The sequence below is a fragment of the Bison bison genome, unplaced genomic scaffold, assembly GCF_000754665.1.
Source record: "Bison bison bison isolate TAMUID 2011002044 unplaced genomic scaffold, Bison_UMD1.0 scf7180017864180, whole genome shotgun sequence".
Classification (NCBI taxonomy): domain Eukaryota; kingdom Metazoa; phylum Chordata; class Mammalia; order Artiodactyla; family Bovidae; genus Bison; species Bison bison.
Genome location: NW_011494752.1, coordinates 5,977,229 through 6,002,171, shown reverse-complemented (window position 1 = coordinate 6,002,171; position 24,943 = coordinate 5,977,229). Strand labels below are relative to the sequence as shown.

Here is a 24,943-nt window from a genome sequence, read left to right as displayed (position 1 = left end):
ATATATATATATATATATATATATATAAAGATGTCAAGTAAAGCATGGTGGCATTTATCACTGCTCCTTTCTGAAATTTTACTAAAATGAAAGTAAAATACATTTTTTTAAGTTAATTAATTAATTTATTTGGCCATGCCACATGGCTGTGGAATCTTAGTTCCCCAACCAGGGATTGAATCCGGGCCCTTGACAGTGAAAGCACAGCCTCCTAACCACTGGACTACCAGCGAATTCCCTAAAATAATTGTTTAGAAAATGGAAGAGAGACAGTAGCAGAGGAATGATAGAAATAGTTGTGAATTACTTATTATGGTCATAATAATGTAAGCAATAAATACCTTACAAAAAAGTGACACAGCTATATTAGGAGGATGAAAGGAGAGTTGAGAGCAATAAGGTAAGAAAACTATAGTGGAAGATAAGTGGTAGTGTCAAATTGGGGGGAAAAAAGTCAAGAAATAGAAATATCATCACAGGGATTTCCCTGGTGGTCTGATAGTTAAAGACTCTACGCTTCTACTGTCAGGGGCCCGGTCTCAACCCCTGATGGGAGATCTGAGACTCTACATGCCATGTGGCACAGCCAAAAAAAAGAAAAAGAAAAGAAATATAACCACATTGTTTAGAAATATAAAAGTAAATACAAGGGGAAAGGGAAGAGGAGCAGCTAAAAGAAACACTTTTGTCTCAGGTAAAGGACTCAGATGGGATGGAGTAGGCAGAGGATGGCTGCTTTTATTATAAGCCTTGCAGTATATTTGATTTGTAAAACTGCAGATGCTTTTTTTTATTAGTGATTACTTTGATGAAAGATTTAAAATAAGTTTAAAACTCAACTGCAAAGTTTCATAGTGGGTATTAAATAGAAATAACAAATAATGAGCACCTTTACCGTGTCTGTGCACATAGCAGTTATTCAGTAAGGACTGGTTTCCTTCCTTTTGTTAATTAGACGGGGTATTTGCCTGTAGTAATAGTTATGTGACTCAGAAGTTAAGTGGTTGGCTAAACAGCAATGTGAGGTATGTCACAAAGCAAATTATGCACCCTTCTCATCTTTTTTTTTTTAATGGATGATTTTATTTTTCCTGGAACCATATCAGCTTTATGGCTACTGTTTCTTAGAATTTAGACTTCTGTGCAGCTGACACATGAAAATCATCTGGTTATTGAGTGAATCTAGAGAGCTGTGCATAGAACAAACTTAAAAATACCTAGCAACTTTACAATTATTCTAATAAACCTGAAAACAATGATATCTATAACTAGATTATAAATTATTTAAGGCCAGGGATCTCTCTCTCTCTCTCTTCTATTGTTATGTCAGTTAGCTGCTTTATTTTTTGGGTCCACAGTGCCTAGACCACTACTTCCTTTGTTCCTTAAGCTCTCACTGTGGTGGATGGTGGTGTCTGATGTTGAAAAGAGAGCCAGCCAACGTGAGGTTCTTGTGTGTTTCATGGACCTCACATACTGTGTATCTAGACTGTAAACTCCTTGTGGACATGGACCATATATTCTGCCATGTCAGTATGTCTAGGAGAATGACTGCTATCCAAAAACAGATGTTCACTAAGCATCATTAAGTATGTAATGAATACCAGCTAAGTGCTGGTAGTCACTGTACTAAGCTCTAAGGATATCTCAGTGAATGGGACAGATAATGACTCCTGCTGTCTTAGAATTTACATTCTAACACATGTTTGTTGAATTCATGTAATGCAGTAAAATGATGGCCCACACTGAACCATTTGAGCAGATAAAGAATTGTATATATAAAGAGTTTAATCATTTAAGATATGTTTGTTGTATGATGTCAGTGCCTGCTATAAGAAGGAAATAAGAGATATCTGATCTTTTTTCTCTTTGCTTTTCTTTGCAGATAGGATGCTCCAAGTCACTTGCAGCTCTCTGCAAAAGGAAAATCACTAGTGCTCTGCTCTTGCCATAATACCAAACCTTTTGACTTATGCATTGGTGCTGCAACACACTGGAAGAATTGCACAGAGGTTCCAGGAATACCTTTTTCCCCCCCGTTTGAGTGATTCTTCATGGATGGAAAAAGATTTGAGTCTTAATGATTATCCTGTTTTAAACCTATTCTCTATAGTCTGAACTGCTTAATAAATTAGGCCACTTACTAATGAGCCACACAGCCAGCTCTTGTCAGGAGCTGGTTGAAAACCGTGCTGTGCACGGAGCAGGAATGGCACAAGAAGATAGCCGCCGCGGTCAAGTGCCATCTTCCTTTTATCATGGTGCCAACCAAGAACTCGACCTGTCCACCAAAGTGTACAAAAGGGAATCAGGAAGTCCTTATTCTGTGTTAGTGGACACCAAGATGAGCAAGCCACATCTCCATGAAACAGAGGAGCAGCCGTATTTCAGGGAGACAAGAGCAGTGTCTGACGTGCACGGTGTTAAAGAAGACCGAGAGAATTCTGATGACACAGAAGAGGAAGAGGAGGAGGAGGAAGTCTCCTACAAAAGGGAGCAGATCATAGTGGAGGTAAACCTTAATAATCAAACGTTAAATGTGTCTAAAGGGGAAAAGGGTGTCTCTTCTCAGTCCAAAGAGACTCCTGTTCTTAAGACAAGCAGTGAGGAGGAAGAGGAAGAGAGTGAGGAAGAGGCCACGGATGACAGCAATGACTATGGAGAGAACGAAAGGCAGAAGAAAAAGGAGAAGACGGTGGAGAAGGTCAGCGTCACACAGAGGAGAACGAGGAGAGCTGCCTCTGTTGCCGCAGCTGCCACTTCCCCTACTCCCAGAGCTACAAGAGGTCGTAGGAAGAGTGTAGAGCCACCTAAGCGTAAGAAGCGGGCCACAAAGGAGCCCAAAGCAGCAGTCCAGAAAGCTAAGTGTGAAGAGAAAGAGACTCTGACCTGTGAGAAGTGCCCCAGGGTGTTTAATACTCGCTGGTACCTGGAGAAGCACATGAACGTTACTCATAGGCGCATGCAGATTTGTGATAAGTGTGGCAAGAAGTTTGTCCTGGAAAGTGAGCTGTCCCTTCACCAGCAAACAGACTGTGAAAAAAATATTCAGGTAGGTCTTATCACCAAGAGGGCAAACTTTCCAGGATAGAACCTGGCTGTTTCAGACTCACCTGGTATCTGCCCAAGAAAATAAATACAGTAGAGGCTGAAGGGACAGTTTTCACCAATGTATCTTTTTTTTTTTTTAAAGCCCCTGCTTTGGTATTTTCAAAACCAGGCTTAACATTTTCTTTCAAAAGCATAAATTTAACTGATGCTGGACTAGTGGGAACCCAGGTCCATTGGAAAAGGGAATCTGTTATAGGTGATTGACAAGGAGGTATAGTCAACACTGACTTGGCACTGAGATTTACTCTTGTAAGACATGTAATATAGTTCATTCTGGTGTCTTCGCTGTCAAGGTGGGAGATACCAAGTAAAAGTCAGGAGTAGAGAGAGGTCCTTTTCTAAGGTTTGAAAGGATGCCAGGTTCTAGTGCAGCTGTTGGGGACAAAAACCATAATGACTCAGACTGGTGGAAATGGAAGATCTCCAGGAGTGAGTTTGCTTCTAAACCAGTGGAGAGATGACAGCACTAAATGTGTCAAGAGGCTAAGCTCATGGGAATATACAAACTTTAAAGGAGGCTGAGCTAATTGAAAATACTGCCTACCTGGTGGTAGGCTTATATAATGCTACTGTGTAGTACTAAAGTAACAAAACACGGTATTCAAACCAGGTTGGTGTCTTGAAAGGACTACATTGTGATAGGTTAAGAGGTGTGCTAATTATGTTGTGTAAACTATATTATGTTGAGCTGTGTTGGTTTGCACATGTAAGTGCATATTTATGAATGTGAATTTTCATTCATAAAAGGTAAGTCTATTAATGTCTCTAAAAGATATGTAAAATAGAAATGTCTTGTACCATACTTAAGCTGAACTGCTTGTAGAAGATGAAACCGTTTGGTTTCAGTGTGTTTCTTGGAGTAGTCCTGATTTGGAATGTTCCTTATTTTTCATTTTTATTTCTTGTTTTTAATCAACAACTGAAATCATTACTTTAAAGAGATTTTTAAAAAATATAAATTAGGGGCTTCCCCACTGGCTCAATAGTAGAGAATCTGCCTGCCAATGCAGGAGACATGGGTTTGATCCCTGATCCAGGAAGATCCCACATGCCAGAGCTAATCCTGTGTGCCACAACAATTGAGCCTGTGCTCTAGAGCCCCAGAGTCACAACTCTTAAGCCCATGTGCTGCAACTGCTGAAACCCTTGTGCCCGAGAGCCTGTGCTTTGCAACAAGAGAAGCCACCATAGTGGGAAGCCTGAGCACTGACTGCGACTAGAGAGCAGCCCCCACTCTCCACAGCTAGAGAAAAGCCCACGCAGCAACAAAGACCGGCACTGCCAAAAATAAATAAATAAAATTATAAATAAATAGATATATAAATCACATTTGCTAGAAATTCACTGCGTTTTGATCCATCAGTTGTGACTTGACCTCTGACATACTTGGTAAATAAAAGAAGACTGAATCGTGGCGCCTGTCACTCAGTAACTGCTGGTGCCGGGCTTGGTTCTCAATTGGTTGCGGCAGTTCAGGCCAGAGGGAGTGCTATGCAGTGCTGCACCCTAGGGGTCAGACTTAGCTCTGTAATGATCCGTTGCTGAAAAGGTGTCTCTTGATCTTGATGTTTGTGTAGTTGCTTTTTGGTTTTTTTTTCTTTTAACTTTGCTTCATTAAGTACAGAAGGGGCTTTCTTGGTAGCTCTGCTGGTTAAAAATTGGCATGCCAGTGCCTGCCAGTGCAGGAGATGCGGATTCAATCCCTGGGTTAGGAAGGTCCTCTAGAGGAGGAAATGGCAACCCACTCCAGTATTCTTGACTGGGAAATCCCATGGACAGAGGAGCCTGGCAGGCTGCAGTCCATGGGGTCCCAAAGAGTCAGACACAACTTAGCGACTAAACAAGAAGAAGAAATGCAGAAAAGAAAACGTTTAATAAATCCTTTTTTTGTGTGACTGTATTCACTGTTCCTCACCGTAATTTCATTTAAACTTATAATTTAAGTTTTGTGGGTTCTGCTGAATGAACTATTTTTGCATTTCTAATCCTGATGACCTAATAACAAGTAAAAATTAAAACTGCTCTACAGAATGAATGGCTTATAGGGTTTGTCTATCCTTTCCTCCAGCAGTATCCAGCCAGAGGCTTATCTTTGTGACTCTTCTTGGTCCTCATTTCCTGAAGTGACAGTGTGTTCAGAGATCTTTATTAAATTTTGCAGCAAGTAACAAGTTTTTCCCTTATGTATTACAGAGTCTGATGGTTACCTAGAACGTCATAATACTGTTTTTAACCAGAAGTATTTTATTTTGATACATGTTATGATATCCTAGACTAGTAATGATGCATAATAGAGGGCAGTAGGTAGATTGCCTATGTCTCCTACAGATGCCTGCGCGAGATCTGGATCTGAGCTCCTCAGGAAAAGGGAGGATACCAACAGCTGAGGGGTTATGTTAAATTCTGCCAGAGGGAAATGTTTAATAGAGAAAATTAGGAAAATATAGTAAAATATAAGTAGTTTGTATTAATGAAGACTCTGAATATGTTTGCTAAGCTACAAAAATATTGTTATTCTTCTGTAGATCTATAACCATTCACGTATGCTTTGTTTTATCTTGCTTTTATGTTAATTTAAAATTAGTTTGTATTCTCTGGTAAACACATATTAACTACATAGTAACCCATGTGTAGGAAACAGCTGCTTACGGTAATCCATATTTAAAAAAAAAATAAAATGTGAAGGTTCTTTTCAAAGGTACAATACTAATTTGATAAAAGCAGTCAATTCTTTGATATTAGTGGAACTTTGTATTTCTTTTTGTCTTACTTTTTGCCATTGTTTTCATACTCCCAAAGTGTCTCTAAAAAAATTCATCGTAGGAAATTGAACATAAAGATGTTAGCTTTGAAATCTGGACTTCATGAAAGAATAGCATTTGTTTGGATTCTGGTCTGTGCCACAAATCTAAAACACACCCACTTCATGAGACTTCCCTGGCAGTCCAGTGGTTAGGACTCTGGACTTTTACGCTATGTCCTGGGTTCAGTCCTTGGTCGAGGGAACTAAGATACTGCAACCCATTCAACTTGGCCAATTTCAGCTGCTGGTCCACAGGTGAGGCTTTCTGGAAATCCCTATAAATAAAGATTATTTCTGTTTATCCTGCTCAGTGTGTTTCCTGTAATAAATCGTTCAAGAAACTCTGGTCCCTTCATGAACATATCAAGATTGTCCATGGATATGCAGAAAAGAAATTTTCCTGTGAAATTTGTGAGAAGAAATTCTATACCATGGCTCATGTACGGAAACATATGGTTGGTAAGTTGCTTTTCTCTAACACCTATAATTTTCTCTTGTTCTTTGGTGTGTCTTATGCTTCGAAGTGGGCAGCATATGAGACACGGCCTTATTTGAATCAGTTTTGACTTGTTGAAACCGAATGCAACATGTGTTCAGTAAGCATCACCAGACTGGATGGTAGAGTCTTCCACACCCAGGGAAGCGCGCTTTCTTTTCAACATTGTTATTCTTTCACCTTTGCTGTTATAGCCTCACAGATTAGAGTGTAGTAAATTAAGATGTCCTTACAGTAGAACGTATCTCTTTTCCAGTTTGAGCCTTTTGGTGAGCTGATTCTGAGTGTAAGTGCATTCTGTGTTGCAGCACACACAAAAGATATGCCATTTACCTGTGAAACCTGTGGAAAGTCATTCAAACGCAGCATGTCACTCAAGGTGCACTCCCTGCAGCACTCTGGAGAGAAGCCCTTCAGATGCGAGGTAAGGCCTGGCTGCCCCCGGGCCCAGGTGTGGGGGCTGGCTTGTGTGTGTGTACGTGGTGAGCAGGGGAAGAGAGGCATGCATTGTGCAAGGCGCAGACTGCGTTTCCACAGAAGCATCAGACCCATGTGCTGAGCGCTGCGTGTTGTTAGCTCACTGCTGGGTAAAGAGCAGTCATTTTTAACACAGCGTTGACTTTCTTAGATTAGGTTAAAGTTGGGACTAACACGTGGTGACTTATTTTACTTTTCTCACTAATTCAGAGAAGTTGGATATACTTCAGTGATAATTATTTAAGAAATGTTCCCTTTTATTAATAACTCAGCTGGGGAAATACAGCAGACAGAGCCAAACAGTTGACACAAGCAGGTTCTATTTTGAGTGTGAAAAATAAAGCTAATCTCAGACTATATAGGGTGGGTGCAAGTAAAGCTGCTCTGCCTGGCATTCAGAAGTCTCCACTGTGTCCAATGCAGAACTGTGACGAAAGGTTTCAGTACAAGTACCAGCTCCGCTCCCACATGAGCATCCACATCGGGCACAAGCAGTTCATGTGCCAGTGGTGCGGCAAGGACTTCAACATGAAGCAGTACTTCGACGAGCACATGAAAACACACACTGGTAAGGAATTCTTGAGAAAAGTACAGATGTGTCTCAGGCGCTTATTGATGATCACCTGTGAATCTGTTTACTTAAAATTCTAAACCACAAGCCTGCATCCTAAGTGCAAATGCCGCTTTACATAAATCTGATATTGAACAATGCAAATTTGTAATATTGAAAAATTAAGCTTTTATCAATTTATTTTATTTCAAAAAGTATTGTTAGTGCCTTTTAACTGTGAGTTCCTTCAAGGTGATGGACTCTTTATTTGGGGCACAGGATCTCCTGAAATTGTATGAAACTTATTTTGTGTATGTGTATATGTTATTTTTCTGAGGAAAGGATTCTAGGTCTTTAAAAAATGGAGGATATTGACTGCTTTTAGCAGAAAACCCTCTCAGTATTCTTAAAGTTTGATTGGAATTGATTTACCAAAATTCACTACTTTTCATGAACATAACCATCAACTGAGGTTAAATAATGTTTTAACTGCTTTATGTTTTCAGGGGTATATGCTTCATAGCATAGAATTGTCTTGTAAGCATTTGATCACCCAGCCTTCAGAGAGCTGGTTAGAATAACAGCCCAGTGTAAACACTGGGGCATTGTATCTCCATCTCTTCTTGATGCTCTGGAATTAGATGTCTTTGCACAAACTGAACAGTATGAAACATTTTTCAAGCTTTTAAATAAAATCTAATCACAGAATTCTAGGTTTTATTAGTCTGCAAAGTAGCAGAGCTAGAAAGAACCACAAGAGATTATCTAGCTTAGCCTGCTTACGAGTGGTGAGGAAATTCTGCCCATGTCTGGGTCTCTCTAGTTCCCATTTCTATATTTAAAGCCCAAGGAAGAACGCCTGCCTGATGGGCTTCTTTCCCCTTCAGAGCAGAGCACCTCAGATTTTAAGGAATAAGCTAGAGGAAGAGAAGAGCTAGAGCTAGAGCATGAGAGAAGTTTAAGTAAATTACATTTCAAAAGGTAATGCTAACTTTGAAGCCTAAGCAGATAGCAGTATATATCAGAGTATTTAATAGATTCTCCCCTTAAAGTCTGGTGGTTCTTGGATAGACTCTCAGTTCTGAGTCAGTTTTAGGGCACAGTTTTTGTTAATTCAGCAGGAAACTATTCAGCAGAAAGTAAGTCTTTTGATGGCAGAAGCTGCTTCACACTCACAAACAGCGCCTGGCACATGGTAGACGCCCAGTCAGTGTCTGCTGCAAGCCTGGAAGGGTCCACCGTGTGAGCCGCTGCCTCTGCGCCCACCTCTTCCCTGCCTGTCTCCCTGTGCTGCTTCCTCCCTGGACTTTCTCCCCCTCTTCTCCTCCTGTGTTTCTCCCTCTTTCTTCTTTCTCCTTTGTCCTTCTTTCTGTTTTCAGGCCCTTAAATGTCCAGAGTATGAAACTGAAGTGTACATTTCATGATTAATGTATTTGTTGAATAAAAACAAAGTTTTATATATTTAGCATATTCTTCTTTGACCAAATAGGCAACGTGAACATTTCCTGTTTCTTCTAAAGGAATATAGCCACTTATATTCACTTAAATGTTTATTCTTCTCATTAAAAGTAGTAGTACATACTTATGAAAGTATATTAGAAAAAATGAAAAATGCAATGCTCTATAATCTTTATCAGTGAGATCACTACTGTTAACATTTTAGCATATGTATTTTTTAAATTCTGTGATTTTTTTAATATATATACAGATACTGTGAAAAACTTTATATATATATATATATAGTAATAAAACCAAAGTGGGGTGTTTATGCTCTATTATAACCTACTTTTATTTTACTGTATTATGTCATTAACAGTAATATCATTTTAATGGTTGTGTAATAGCCCTTATAAATTTGTTGTAATAATAGCCATTATTTATTATGCACATATATGCCAAGTATTATCTTAAGCACTTTGCATACATTATCTCATTTAATCAATATAACCTTCACCATGGTCCTGTTAAGGACATTATCTCCATTTTATTTAACTAGTCCCCCATTGGACATTTAGGTTTTTCCAAGTTTTTTTACTGTTATAAGTATTAATAGTACTGTGACAAACAACTTTCTGGCTAACACATCCATGATTATTTTCTTAGATAAACTCCTGGAAATGGGATGATTAGGGCAAAGGCATGTGTGTCTTTTTAAGAATTGGTGGTATGTATTGCCAAATAGCTGTCCATGTACACTCTTAGCGGCTGTGCCTGAAAGCACTCATTTTCCCAACCCTGTCCAATGTAAATAAAATAATTTTTGAATTAATAGGCGAAAAATGGCTTCTTTTTGTGTTAATTTGTACTTAATTGCTAAGTAAGATGGAGCATTTCTTTCAGTACACTTGTTGGGTATCAGTGTATTTTCTTTTCTGAATTGCTTGTGCCTTATTTGTATTCGTCCTTTCATTGCAGTGTTTGGCTTTTTCTTATTGTTTGTGGTAGCTCTTTATATCATAGCTCTTTGTATATATTTATGTCCCCTGGATCTTGTTTAACAGCAGTATTAAAATACTTCCCCCGGTTGGTCATCTGCCTTTTAATATTGTTTATGATGCTTACACTGGGAAGGCACTGCCACTCACTAGCAGTGTGGCCTTACCTGAGTTATGCAACCCCTGTAGGCCTCTGGTTCCGTTGGTATCAGTATTAAATAAGGATGGCAGTAGTACCTTGGAGAGGACCCAAGAAGGGTTAGCTTTTACAGAAGAAAAAAGATAGCTCTTTTACGGCTGGTTGGAACCACTTGTAGAGTGTGTTTTGGTGGGGATTAAGGCCATTGCAGGAACTGACATTGATTGGGCTATTTCTTTGCAGTTAAACAGAAGTGAGGCAGATCTTATCTAGGGAGGCGACCAGCCCTCAGGCAGGGTTTCCTGGGATGGTGTGGACACGGGGTGAGTTCAACATAGAATAATTGCTAATTCTCCTTGTACCAGGCATAGTGCTAAGTACCTAGAGATACAGAATGAATTAAGGCCTGGTATTTGCCCTTAAAAAGCTTATAGTCCAGTGATAGTAATGGTAATAATAATAGTAGTAGTAGCAATAAAATGCATTGAATGTTTACTGTGTATCAAATACTGTTGAATTTGATCAAATACTCCTCGAATTTTTAACTTATCACAGTAACTATTATTATCTTCATTTTTCAGATGAGGCTTAGAGAGTAAAGAACTTGTCCAAGGCAATCTGATTCCAGAAACACATACTTAAGTTATTCTGATACAAATTTAAGGAAGCAAGTAATAAAATGGAAGGATACACAGGACATCATGAGGGCAAAAAGCACCATCCCAGAGTCTGTGCTCAACTTCCAGAATTTGTCAGCGTACCCAGTCAGGATCAGAGGGATTGATCTGTGCTAGTCTTTGTGTGTGTGTGTGCTAAATAGTCTTTTTGTGTGTGTATGCTAAATAGTCTTAATGATATATTAATAAAATTGCTAATTTACAATGAAAAGCCTGAATGATAGGTGGTTCAGAACTCTTATGTTCTTTGGTCAGAATATACTTTGCCTAAAATAAAATTTATATTAGTTGCTAAATTATAATCACAAGATTGTCAGGGACAGGAAATTATAGGCAAGGAAGGTAATTGAATGATCTTAATGGTGAGTCCCAACCTTCATCGAATTCAAGAAGTCATCAGTTCCATGACAAAGCTAAGTTTATATATCACTAAGAAAATGCTGCAAATTAAAGAATGAAATGCCATCAATTGTTATGGTATATATCAGTTTCACAGATGTCAGTATGGGGGGAATGCATGTCTTAGAATTAACTAATATTTATTTATTGATGTTAAGAATCTACTCAGTGGGGTTACTGTAATGAACAAGGTTAAAATAGTCCCTAGGTTCACAGACCTTATTGTCAGATTAGGGTGATAGTGATAGACAATTAAAGCCTAACAGTGGTTTGGTGATGAGAGCATAGTAAGTACAACTAAATGAAACTGGCTAGAATTTGATGAATTAGGGGAGGAGAAGAGGCAGGGAATATGATAAGACATGATACCTGAGAGCAATAAGCAAGTATTGGATCACAGGATAAGCCACGTAGAAAAGTTTGAGCTTTATTCTGAGGACAGTCAGAAGTCCTTAAATGGTTTTAAGCAGAGTGTGACACAACTGTCTGAACGTTCACTCTGGCTTCACAGTGTGAAGAGTGGACTGATTGGAGGGTGGGGGCAAGAATAGATAAGCTGAAACCAGTCAGATGGCTGTTGCAGTAATCCACGTGAAGGACTGTAATCTTATGGTAGGCCAGATGTATAGATATACAGATTTCTGATGCTGCTCATGGATACTCATAAGCAGACTAGAGTGGTTATGTTTATTGGCCAGATCAGTTTTTCCTTTGAACAGTGCAGAAGACAGCTAACTAGCCAAATTCTTGCTCTCTTTAATCTTCCCTGCAGATTCTCTCTTCGTTTATATTGTGTGTTCTTCAGATTCACTATAATACTATTTCTTACAATTAGGTTAGCTTTATCTGTATGTAACAGGTCACATCATAAGGTGTACTGATATATGTGTTTCTAGTTACCCTGATGGACTTAGATGTTAGTACCTCCTCCAGCCACCCATTTACTAGCATTTCCTTAAAATGGGACATTGTACAGGTGGTTGATTTCAAGTATTATATTTTTATTTTTCCTTGTTTCAGCCTCATTGTAATCTTGCCTTGAGGTTTCAGGGAAACTTTTTCATCAGTCATTAGCACAGTTAAAAGATTGGGCCTAATAAATAATGAGAGTTAGAGTTAGTTGAAATTGTGGGTGTATGTCTCGAACAGCAAATGTGGAAAATTTGGTAGGACCTCAAGAAGTGGATAAAAGATTAGTAAGTAGTAAAAAGGACTCATTTAAATTTGAATACATGGATTTGTGGTAGACCAATTCTAATAATTTTTGATCTATCTGTAGCAAATCATTATAGCCTGGAAGACTACAAATGAGAGACGATTAGAGCAATCCAGTTTTGGAGCCAGGTTTGAACACATAACAGAAAGTCCATATATTTAGTAAACTTTCAGTCAGTAAAATGTATAGTGAACCAACAAAGTGATTAGTGAAATGGAGAGTGTTTGCGTGTATTAGATTAATAATCAAAGATTAGGTCCTTTGGCTCTGGTTCCATATGGCTGTTGGAAATGAAGAATGTTAACTCTGGAGAGTCAAGGAGGAAAGGGTCAAGGGGATTAATAGGTTATCAAATAGGTGTGCTTTTAAAACATTTTATTATACAAATGAATCATGTTTATCTTAGAAAACAGGAAGTACATATAGGCATAAAAAAGAATAAAAATCACTCATAAACCCATTATCTAAAGATAATCCAAAAAAAATAAAAATAATCACTTGTAACATTTGTTGTATTTTTTTCCATATTTTCCTATATGCATTTTTCATTAAAAGTGGATAACACATACATACATTTTCATAACTTGCTTGTTTTATTTAATAGACTATAGATAATAGATTATAGGTTTTCATGTTAACAATTACATTTCTATACTTTTTAAAATATTGTTTTTAATGACACCCTCCATTAGATAAGTGTATCACAATTGATCAGTTCCATTTAACAGAGAATTTTAAGTTTTTAATTGGAGGAAATGGATTAAAAAGAAGGAAAGCAAATGGGTACAGAATGTATCTAGAAAGATGAATGTGAATCACAGTGAAGAGTGGCAGTGATTGAATAATGAAAGGTAGGAAGATAAAAGAAATATTCTAGTCAGCAGATAGTACTGGTAACAGTGGAGAAGACTGGTCTGTCCTGACAGTTCAATTCAGGCTTCAGGAAGTGAGGGCAATTCTGGCTTCCATTGAAGGGGAGGGCACCAGGAGATTTCCGTTTTCAAAGGCAGAGAGAAGTAAAGACTGCAATATGGATAAAGAGGTGTTTGCCAAAGGGTTAGAAGTCTCAAAGTGGAGGAAAACAGTAAGAAAATAACATTCCTTTGTGTGTGCAGGAATGCACAAAGCACTGAGGTATAAAGTGCTGTGGTTTTTGTGTCTGGAGCCATTCTGCAGAATTTTAAATCCTGCCTCTCCGCTAGCCATAGAATCTTTAGCAAGTTTCTTAATTTCCTCATCAGTAAAACAGGGATAACGACATACCTCCCTCATAAGGCTGTCAGGATCACCAAAGGTTAATGAGATGTTAAGTGATTAGAACATAGTAAGTAAGTAATACTGCATATTAGAACAATATGCAGTATCTTTTATTTATACTGAATAGAATAAGGACATCTGTTAGAAAGAAAGGGAGCAGTGATTGAAGTGAGAGCAAACTCTTGTAGCAGGAGCTACAGTAAAGATAGAAGCTACATACACTGAGCATTGGTGAAGGAATTGACAAATACAAGCACATGGTCACTGAAGCACATGTGTACAGGTACTGCACACCGTACCACAGCATTCTGGGTGAAGTGATCACAGACACGTATTTTTGTTTCTCCCCTATGACCTGGGGAGAGGGGCAGGCAAACAGCATAGAATAAGCAGTAAGTCCACTATGCAGTAAGTCCAAAGGAAAGCTTAAAAATTAATCCCTTAGAACCCAAACCCAAGTTCCTCCCTAGGTGCACTTAGAATTATGGGGTTTTGTTTCCTTTTTGGCTCCCTATCCCAAATGTTCTCCACCAAGAACGGTAGCCTGCCTGTCAATCCTCCCCACACCCATGGGCATTTGGAAATGGTATGGGGACATTTTTGATGGTCAGAATTTCTTAGGGGCATTTAGTAAACTGGAGCCAGGACCACTGAGTGCTCTTCAGATGTGCAGACAGTCCCATGTGATGGAAAACTGCCTGCAGAGAAACACTGCATTGTGAAATCCATGTTGTAGGGTGAGTCAGTCCACTATTTCCCCAAATACCAAAAAGTAAGCCACATGCGAAGCATTAGCAACGAGGAGACATAAGGAGACTCATTTACTCCATGGGACATTTTCAGCAAAGTCCTGCGTTGTGTTGGAATGTCAGAAATTGCTTACAGATCAGCTGGCCTAGCTTAAAGGCAGAGATTCATCTGTGGGCTTGGTCCTCTTGAGCACAGGAAAGCCATCCGAGCACTTCTTCCTGTAGGATGTGGGAGATCACTTTTGTAGATGCCTTTTTTTTTTTTTAATCTTTTACCCAAGCCCCGATGGTAGGTTGTATATAAGTTTTAGTTGTGTCTGCTGTTTTTTGTGAAGTCCCAACTTCGGGGGACTCTTTCATGACTATCCGAATATAATATGCAGTAAGGGAGAGGAGTGGTAACCTTATTTAATATGAGGGGTAGCTGGAGCACATACTTACCGCCTAGTGTGTTAATCATGTCTTTGTGTCTGTGTTCATCTCAGGAGAGAAACCCTTTATCTGTGAAATCTGTGGCAAAAGCTTCACCAGCCGCCCCAACATGAAGAGGCACCGTAGGACTCACACAGGCGAGAAGCCCTACCCGTGTGACGTGTGCGGCCAGCGGTTCCGCTTCTCCAACATGCTTAAGGCCCACAAGGAGAAGTGCTTCCGGGTGACCAGCCCCGTGAACGTGCCGCCTGCTGTCCAGATCCCACTCACAACCTCCCCAGCCACCCCAGTTCCTTCTGCGGTGAACACCCCCACGACCCCCGCCCCTCCCGTCAGTATGAACCCTGTCGGCACTCTGCCCCCTCGGCCCATCCCCCACCCCTTCTCACACCTTCACATCCACGCTCACCCTCACCACCCACACCACCTTCCCATTCCGCCCGTCCCTCACCTGCCCCCACCTCCAGCTCTCTTTAAGAGTGAGCCTTTAAATAACAGAGGCCAGGGTGAGGACACGTTTCTGCGGCACCTGGCAGAGAAGAACAGTGCAGCACAGCATCACTAACATCCATCTCCCTAAGTGTGTTCTCCACGAGTTACGTGCCCCTGTTTGAGTTTGCAGAGAGGGGGTTGGTGAGCATTTCTGTAGCTGTCAGACTCTCAGCCTCCACCAAGAGCTTTGTCATTGTCTTGGTGAATCAGCACATCCGAGGGAGTGAACAAGAAGACCTTGAGCTCACGGAGGGAACTGTCATCTAAACCAGGGAACCACCGAAGTAAAGCCCAATTTGCTTGCATTTTCTGGTGACTTTTATAAATTTCAAATACTCAGACTTGTGGAATTTTATAATTTCATATCAGCTGATGAGGTATGCTTGCTTTTATATCCTGGACTTCTCCTCAAAGAGGGGACAGGCCTGGTTTCCTTTGTACTAATCGGGAAGGCTGTGAGATTAATCCAGAGCATTAATTGTATCACTGTGTATTGTAACAAATTATTTTCAGCTTTTGGTGCTGGCTTCAGAGTTGAGCTAGCTGTGTTTCACAGTATATCAAGCATTATAGAGAAAGACAGAAAATTTCTTCTTTGTGTAGCTCTCCTAATGCACTCTTTATTTTACTACAGAAATTATTTTAGAGTTTTTGTATAGACTTCTTTAGTAGTCTGTTTCTAAAACGAAATGTATTTCAATAAGCGGTGTAATTTTTTCAGTGTAGCTGGACCTATGTTGTAAAATAGAAAAAATTTTTATAATCATCAAAATGTGATTCTTAAAGATGCATATAACTTCTATAGTTCAAAGTTATTCTTACATCCGTACAACTCAAAGGTGCTTCAGAAAGTAGATGTATCTCAGAGGGTCTCCAGACCAAGTTACTGCAAAAAATGAGGTTTAGCTTTCAGAACTTGACCTAAGTCCTTGGTAGTTTTTTAATCTCTGCTTAACACTTGGGGGGTCTGTTAGGCTTACGGACATGCTCTATCCTCCATGTTCCGTTTGGTTCAGTTTAGTGTGTTAAATGGAATGATTTGCAGGGGGTTGAGCCTTTTCCAGGGAAGTCACCTGAAGCTGGCCTGTTTTGAAAATCTGAGTCAAGCTGTTCACCATCAAGAGGAGGAAGTTGGGGAGGCTGTTTCATCTCAGCCACGTCTCACTTCCCTCAGAACCGTGTTCAGGTTCAACCTTTGTGGGATGATAGATTGAAGTCTCCTGCTACTCTGCTTATTTTGAGGTTGCTTGTTTTTCTAGAATTGTTGTGGAAAGATAAAACAGTACATTAAAATCAAAACATGATGTTGCTAATAGTGGCTGAGAAATTTGGATAAGAACACAAATGGGTTATGACTTCTAAAATGTCTCTTGTATCAATGGATATAGTCACAACTTCAAGCTGTTCAACACAGTTAAAATTGTAGTGAGGGGAAGAAAGTGACATTTTGCTGCCCTGTCCTCTGCAAGTAATTACCTGGTAGCAGTCTTCTTGGTGATAAGAAGAGCCAGTCTCTAATTTGGGGCAGGTTTGGAAGAGTTTGGGCAACTTCTAAAGAGCATGGTCAGTCAGGGGTTCATTATAGGAAAGGCTGAGCAGAAGGGCTAACAGATTACTTTTAACTGATCACATTTATCCAGACTCAGTATAGCTAAAAGTTTTGTAATTTTTCATGTCAGTGAACTGAGTTCCAGCACAAAGTCTACTCTCTCTCTCTCTCCCTTCCTCAGTTTTTTTTAATCTTGAAATTTCTTCATTTTTCTTTCCTCGGGTTTTTAAATCTTTGCGTGACTCAGAACCCTGACTTTTATTTATTTTTATTTTTAACATTAAGTGTGCAGAAATATTTGCAGCACTTTTCTGGCTTATTAGCTCTGTGGTAGGAAAAACTGGAACTCTCCATTGAGGTTAAGTCCCTATTTTTAAAATGCTGTATTCTCTGCTAGCTTTTTGGTTTAATACTTCCAGATTTTTTTCTTTCTGATTATCGCCTTTATCTTCTATGGTGAGCATAGGAAAATTTGGAAGTGAGGCAGAAAAGTATCTTCAGTATCATATTTTTCTCCCTATTTTTGGATGTAACTTCTAAAGAATGCTGTTTTAAATGTTTGTATACATTCTTTGACCACTCAAGTACCCAAACCAATAAGAAAAGTTAATTTATGACTGTTCTATCTTTGGTGGCTGCCTCCCTTTACTTCCACAATTTCCTTGGCATTCCATGACAATTTGTGGGTATACACCTTTGTGTGGACATAACCATTTTTTCATGTCCAAGCTTACAATATTAAAATGATTTTTAAGATGTAAATTGAGCTTAATTAATTGGTTATTTTATTCTAAATAAATTTACAGTATTGGGCTGCAGTTCTGAATTCTAACTGGAGACTTACAGAATCAACCATTTTATGAGGTGTACTATAAATTACACACTGGAAAATCCAGTTAGTCATATTTCTTTTTTCATTCAAGTGAATATAGCCATAAAACATCTGCTACGTAGGAAAACCAATACTAAGCAGAAAATCACTACCACCCTTAATAGAAGCAAAAAAAAAAAAAAAGGATTATCTTCTTTAAAAAATGAGCATTGTCACACAATACAGTTTCTTAGTGAAATATATTATGGAACAATCTGGAAACTCAAATTTTTCCCCTAGTTAAGTATACCTTCCCTGATTTGGGGTTTGTGGTCTTCAGGAAAACTGCTCAGAATATATTGGCTGCTCATCAGTGTCAGATTACATATGCCTAATGAAATGCATTAAGAATATTCATAACAATGTTTCTGAATAGAAGAACTGCAGGATGAAGCCTTAAACATATATGTGCATCAGGTTTAACATGCTTAAGACAAGACTCGAACTCAGGGTTAAACATTTGATGGGATCCTTTACTAAGATAACAGTTGTGTGGCATGTTCCCTCTCACCTATGGTACAGCACCCTGTGACTTCTTCAGAAATTATTACCTATTTGTTACCTGTTTATGAAAAAAAGAACTCTGGAGGAGTTTGAGTTCTCAGCCCTTCTCTGTACTTAAATTTTAAAGACAACAAAGGCCACATTTCAGCATCATATAGATATCAAATTGAGGCTGCTTTTCATGACTTAAATTTTCCTGTCTTCAAAGGCTTGTACCATTGCTAGAATTAAGACTTACTTAGAAATCCCAGCTTGAGTGGATACTGCTTTTTAATTTTCTTTTTACATTTTTCTATTCTTTCACGTAGATTTGTCATTCAAATATAAACTCTTCCTTAGCCTTAGTGAAAGGCTGCTTGCTGCTTTCTCAAATCGAGAGGGGCAGGCTTACACAGAGTTAGACTTTTACATTTGAATGAAGAAAATCAGATGAACAGTTTAAAGCATGTGGCTTCCTTTCCATGTATATTTGTGATTTGATTCCTATTTTTAGCAGGCAGGGAAGTCTCCACATAAAACTTTCCTACATAGTTCACAGTAGCCTTTACAAATCAGTTACATATACTTTTACAGTCTACCATTTACATTTTCTGTTCTAAATTAATGACTGAGCATGGACATTGCCATAGTCATACCATCTTTCTTAAACCAACATTGATTGGAAGGAAATTTTCATTGTGGTTAGAATGTTCCCTATATACACTCTCTATATATGGTTGATTGTCCCTTGTATTCTAAAGGCAAAATACTCTGAAGAGATGCTTGTAAACTTTTGATTTTCTATTTCTTGACTTTTTTTTTCAGTTTTTATGTTTGTTGAATGGATATGCTTGTTTAGCTTAATTTTTATTTCACTGGAAATTTTAAATTTTAAGAAAATCAAGCAGACATAGAAATTCATTACAGATGTGTGTGTATATATATATGTATGTGTGTGTGTATTTACCACAACTTAAAGATTTCAGTTAGTGAAATACAGAATGGTGGGTGGGATTTTAATGTTTGAAAAAAAGAGAGAAAGAAAAACTAAAGTTAGAGAAATCCTTCTGTTTGAGCTACTGTATAGAAGAGACAACTTTTATTATTATTATGTTGCTGACCAACATGATGAACATTTTGATGCTGTTCCAGACTGTATGAGAAGTATTTGATGAAAAAGGGATAAATTACATTTAGGGATAAATTACATTTTATGAACTATGTCCCATTACAAAAATCAACCCACTTGGATTCCTTCAGACTATTACAATTGAGCAAGTAAATATTGGGTTTTAATTTTCCTTTGCCTGAACCAAGATAGGAAATTTCCCAAAAGATCTTTTTTTTTTTTCTTTTCAGGAATGAAAGGTCATTAGCCATTAAGAGATACTGGCATTATTATGTACTAGCAACACCCTAGCTAACGTGCTTCTGTCATCTGTAGCATTTGTGACAAACGACAATGACCTTCCAACCCTGGACACTACCTCGATAAAGCAAACCAGAGATCCTCTCTAGACTTTCTATGGAAGCCATAAAAGTTGCCATCAAGATATCTACTTTCATAGTTCTGTACTTTTATACTCTCTGGACTTTTTATAGACTTTGTGATCAGATCTTTTTGTCTTAGAGGATAGGTTTTGCAATATTCAAAGGAAAATCGCACTCCTTGATTGTCCCAGCTTTGAAGCTGTAACTCGGTACTTTTGTTTAAAGAATTAGATAATATACCGTTTATCATTTGCAGAATCGCATATCCAGAAAACAAACTTCTCTTCCTTATCCCCTAGGTAGAAGCTATACTGTTGTCAGAAACTACTTACAAAGTGGATTTCTACCTTGTTAAACTCTGTGTATAACTTGATAATATATGTATTGTCACAATGTTTCCGGACTTGTTTTTAATTTTCTTATGACAGGTTAGTGAGTGTACATCTCTCTAATCTCTCTCGCTGCAGCTTCAGTCTCTCTCACTCTGTTCTTGAGTGCCTTCAAAAAGCCAGCATCCTGGAACATTCTTTTCCTGATCTGAATCCTACCTCTGATTATTTCATCCTCCATGACTGTTGGAACTCACCTATATTCCAGTTGATTTGTCTCTACCAGCTCGCTGAAACCTTGGGTGTGAATTTTTTATGCATTTCTGTTTTGTTCCCCCATTTAGATTACACTTTAAACTTTTATTTATATCTTGTTTCTTCATGTATTACATCTCTAATGATGAAATATTTTATCCTTATCTTACTCCTCATGTGTTTTTCTTTCACCAGAAACCAGATGGTCCTTTCAAATTAAAGGTCACTAAGTATCTCTTCCAAACATCTTTTTCTCATCTTAGTCTTCCTGAATGCCTCCCCTTTCTGAGTAAGGGATCGTGAATGCTGCTGTTGCTATACCCTCTTTCTATGTGCTCTCTCTCTCTTCTAGAAACATTTTGCAAGGTTGTACTCATAATTTGATTTTAGTCTAATTTCAAATTGCTCTCTGGGTTTATCAGAAGTCCCTTACTGATTTTTGATCGGCCTCTTTTATCCTATCCCTCAAAAACTTCCAGTTAGTTTCTCTTCTGCTTGTTCTCATCTAATTAATTTTTAAAATATTGTGGATACGTAATATATGAAGGATGTAATAAAAAGGAGGTTTCCTTGTATTCTCCATGTGATATGAGCACCTTACTGATAAAAACATTTTCGTCATTGGCTCACCTTTCACGGTCAGCACTGTGGTTTGTGCTGTGTACAGGTCTCTTGCTCCCTTTCAGTTCTCCTCTAAAACTGAAAACAAATTCAGTTCTTTCAAATGAGGAAATCAGAGTAAAAGAAGGCTGTTGAGTTGAGTATGTTGGCCTTAGTCAAAATCTTTCCTTTCTGACTTGAAATGTCATGTCTCTTTCCTTAAAGTTAATAGTTCTAATACTCAGGTTTTCAAGACTAACTAATAACCACATGAAGTGGGAGTCTAAGAAGGCAGCTGTTAATAAATTCTTACTGCTTTTTATCTGGTGACAGTATGTTATTGATGGGATAGTGCAAAATTGTGAGAATGCTTAGGTTTGATAATGAATGCATTCTAGACATTTGAAGATTTCCATGGGTATTTGGAATGGGAATACTAGTTTACAAAATGCAAAAAGTTGATTTCTACAGAAATAAGTAACAACAGTTTCTTGTTGTTTTAAATCTTTTTACTTTAATATGCCTTGGTAGTCCCCATTATTGCCCTAGAAGTTTGCCTTTTTTATGTGGTAACTTTCTACTGAAAGCAACCGCTTTGTATTTCTGGCTTTTCTCCTGAGACTCTCAGGCAGTACAGCAGTGGGAGTGATGGGGGGCTCACACTGAGAAGCCGCATCCCTGAGACAGACTGTTGACCTGTTTCATGTCCATGTCTGTATGAGACATTTGGCACAGGTATCAAAGGGTCTTTGCCCCGGAGAAGTGTCGCCTCCACTTTCTAGTTTCACACTATCTGAGCTTCCCTGGTGAGATCAGGGATGTTACAAATTACTTGAAAATGATTTGGGGGACAGGGCAAGAAGGGGTAGGAGCTGAGTTTTCCTTCCAAAGTTGGAAGGAAGTCTGGTACTTGTGTTGTTGGGTTTGGTCAACCAAAGAGCCTGTCTCTGTAGTGGATGTGCCAGAGAGTCCAGGTGTTTCTAAATATCCAGCTCCCTTGACAAACACAGCTTCCTTCTTACCTGCCTTTTACGGGTGGAAAGGGACCGTGTGATTGCAAGGCCAGAGACTCCAACTCACATTCTGCATAGGACTAGAGGCTATGTTTAACTGCATTTGAAAGCTCATGGGGAAATACTTTATTCTCTTAGAATCTCTAACCTGACCTGGAAATACATTTTCTATGCTTGGTCATTCAACTCCTGAGACTTTTTCCAAAAGTGAAAAAGGAAGAAAGTAGGTGGCATAATTTTGGTGTTTCCTGCTAGAATTGTATCCCCAACCATACGTATGCAGCCTCAGAGGAATTCTCAATCTTCCGCAAGTTTTGAGTATGCCTTTCCCTCTTTTCTTGACATGGGCAGCGTGATTCTGCTCCACCAGCAGTACTGGCTTTGTCCACAAGGGAGCAACAAAACACTTGAGCTTCTCTATTCTCACCTTCTAAAGCAACATCCCACTTTTAAGTCTCTTACAGAATATTCTTTCTTGGCTCCATATTTGTTTTCAGATCTTGGTTTTTAAGACGTTTCCCCATATTACTAAGTGCTCAGCCTTATGGAAACAAAGGTTGATGTGTGGGTCAGGTGTCCTTGGGGGTCAGGCATCTGAACTGAAAGCCAGAACCTTCCCTTGAGGGATCTGTCTTGTGCTAAATGCAAAGTAGGAAGGTCACCCTCCTTACTTCTTCCTCCCAAATCCCACCACCAGTATAGAGCCATCATGTCTCTGAGAAGAAGAGCGGCAGGGATAACTGGAGTAGGAATGAGGAAAGGCTTCTTACCTTCTCTGCTCCAAGCACAAGTCCATTATAGCAGAGAGCAAGTCACTGGGGTCAGCTCTGCATCCTGACCTGTGGGAGGTCTGCTATGGCATCCACTCCACCCAGTTAGAGTTCAGCTCATGTTTCCTCTGTGTCAGTTATTTGTCTTCGGGCTCCTAATCCTCATCAGCTCTCTGATCACAAGGTTTGTTTGTGCTTATAGTGGTGTCTTCCTCACAAGAAGCAGGTCAGTTATCAAGCAAAAGCAAACCCCAGACCCTAACTATTTATTTAGCCTGTAGAACTGGGAGGCATTTGCACCTGAAATGGCCTTCCAAACAGGTGTCTGCCTGGCCCTTCTTCCCCAGCCAAATCTGACCCTGAGCAATATAGGTAGACAGAGGCGTCTGCTGGTAACTCCACTTGATGAAAAAGAGAACTGAAGCTGTGATCGGTTTAGGTAACGGGGCCAGGGGTAACTTGTTTGTCTTTATTTTTGTTTTCCCTGACAGTACTGAAATCACTTGCACTTTTCCTCATTTCTTAAAGAAAAAATCCAGTTTGCTTGCCAGGAATTGTTCAGCGTTAGGTTTACAGAGCTTGTTGTTGAATGTTGAACATTTGTCCAAAGGAGTTTGACGAAACAGAAGCTGCTTGGTCCCTGTTCTGCCTGCTAGGTCATAAGGATTAAGGCCATGTGGCTGGGGTACTTGTGTCAAGTCCAGAAGAGGGCAGTGTCCCTCTCCTACCTCTGTGAGGGTGCAGTTGAAGGTCAAGTTGGACTCATATAGGGCAGGTACCTCTCATGCTGCAAAGAAGTTTAGAGGAGTCTTCAGTTGGGGAGGTGACAGGTAATGGGACAGGGTCTCGTAAGATGGGAAAGACACTGGGGAGGGAGAGCTGCTCGGCCCCAGGGAACCATGGTGAGGGGGAGCCACGCTTCCCTCCCGCATCTCCAAACGTGCCCAGCTTCCCGGAGTCCTCTGTATTCCAGCATCCTGTCAGATCCCTCAATGTACTGATTATCCCCCTTGTGTTAACTGTACCAATATTATTTTTTTAGCAATTGAAATGCACTTTTTTTTTTTATTTCAACTCAATCATGATTTTAAGTATAAAAATTTATAGACTGTTAAAACTACTTTTTTGTGTATTTTTAACCACTTGATGTAGCATTGTCTATTTTATTCTTGTGAGACTCTGGTACAAGATGTGCCATTTCATGATATTTCCAAGATGCTGGGCCTTTGGATGTGTACGGTAACCAATTTAATGCTAATGTTCACAGTAAAAAAAAAAAAAGTAGCCATATCCACTGTGTGTCTTTCTTCAGTTCATTTCTTCCGTATGCTCAGTTGACAGTCTTCATAACACTCTGGCAGCCCACGAATCCTGCTGACCTCTGTATGAAAAGTAGCATGTTTTCACGGCTGCTGGCCAAAGTTAGAGTGATTAGTTCTCTCTTTTCTCTGCTGCCTGGCTCAGTGCTGATTGGTTTCAGTAACACTACTCTGTCTACTGAGCAATAATCTGAACCTGTCCTAGAAAACAGTGTTTGAAAAAAGGGTTCATGATTGGGTTCTGATCAGTCTGAAGAAAAAGAAGCCAGATGGAAAGCGCTTACAAAGCACATTCAGTGAAAAGCAATGATTATAAATGTGGTACTTGGATGAGGTACTTCGCCATTCATTCATGCACTCGTTTGTCTGCTCCACAAATGTTTATGGAGTGCTCAACACGTATTGGGCACTGATCTGCCCACTGGGGGTTCCACTGTAAACAAGACAGTCTCTGCTCTCGTGGAGCCTGTGTTCCAGTGGAGGAAACCCGACAACAAGCAAGTAAATAATTCTCCAACACATGAGCTGTTACTGTAGCCACTGGAGGAGCAACCATTTTCTGCCAGGAGCCTTTCAGCTCAGGATGCACCCTGTTTGATTCAGATTAAGAATTCCACTGAGGGAGTTAACCATACAGAAAGGAAACCTTGTTCAATGTTCCTTTTGTTTAAAACCTTTTAGAATGGAACATAACTGCCCAAATCAGAGAATTGACATTCTTATTTTCTATCATTTTGTAACTCTAAATACTGATGTTAACATACTTTTTTCATGAATATAAAGTAGATAGCCCCTGACCCCAGTATATACTAAATCAGTGACTTTCAAACTTTGGCTGTGGCCCATAGTAAGAAATGTATTCTCTCATTAGTTGGCTATTTCTCATCAATATATATATTGATGAGTTTGTTTGTATAAGTGAATTAAAAATTCAAGAAAAATATCCACTTTGATATTTTCTATTTTTTAAATGCTGACCTTGAACTACAAAATTAATTTTAAGACCCACTAAGTTCTGCCTGCAGTTTGA

At 39.1% G+C, this 24,943-nt stretch overlaps 1 protein-coding gene across 4 annotated transcripts in view; it reads left to right on the top strand.

The window, feature by feature from the left end:
• Nucleotides 1-23,884, top strand: part of ZNF652 (zinc finger protein 652) — a 67,464-nt gene extending 43,580 nt beyond the window's left edge. For all 4 annotated transcript variants that reach the window (XM_010842762.1, XM_010842760.1, XM_010842759.1 and 1 more), the window contains exons 2-6: nucleotides 1,886-3,052; nucleotides 6,226-6,373; nucleotides 6,719-6,834; nucleotides 7,311-7,455; nucleotides 14,795-23,884. In XM_010842762.1, the coding sequence (XP_010841064.1) occupies nucleotides 2,147-3,052; nucleotides 6,226-6,373; nucleotides 6,719-6,834; nucleotides 7,311-7,455; nucleotides 14,795-15,306 (1,827 nt within the window). In that variant the 5' untranslated portion in view covers nucleotides 1,886-2,146 and the 3' untranslated portion in view covers nucleotides 15,307-23,884. The remainder of the gene's footprint in view (nucleotides 1-1,885; nucleotides 3,053-6,225; nucleotides 6,374-6,718; nucleotides 6,835-7,310; nucleotides 7,456-14,794) is intronic.
• Nucleotides 23,885-24,943: the final 1,059 nt, after the last annotated feature.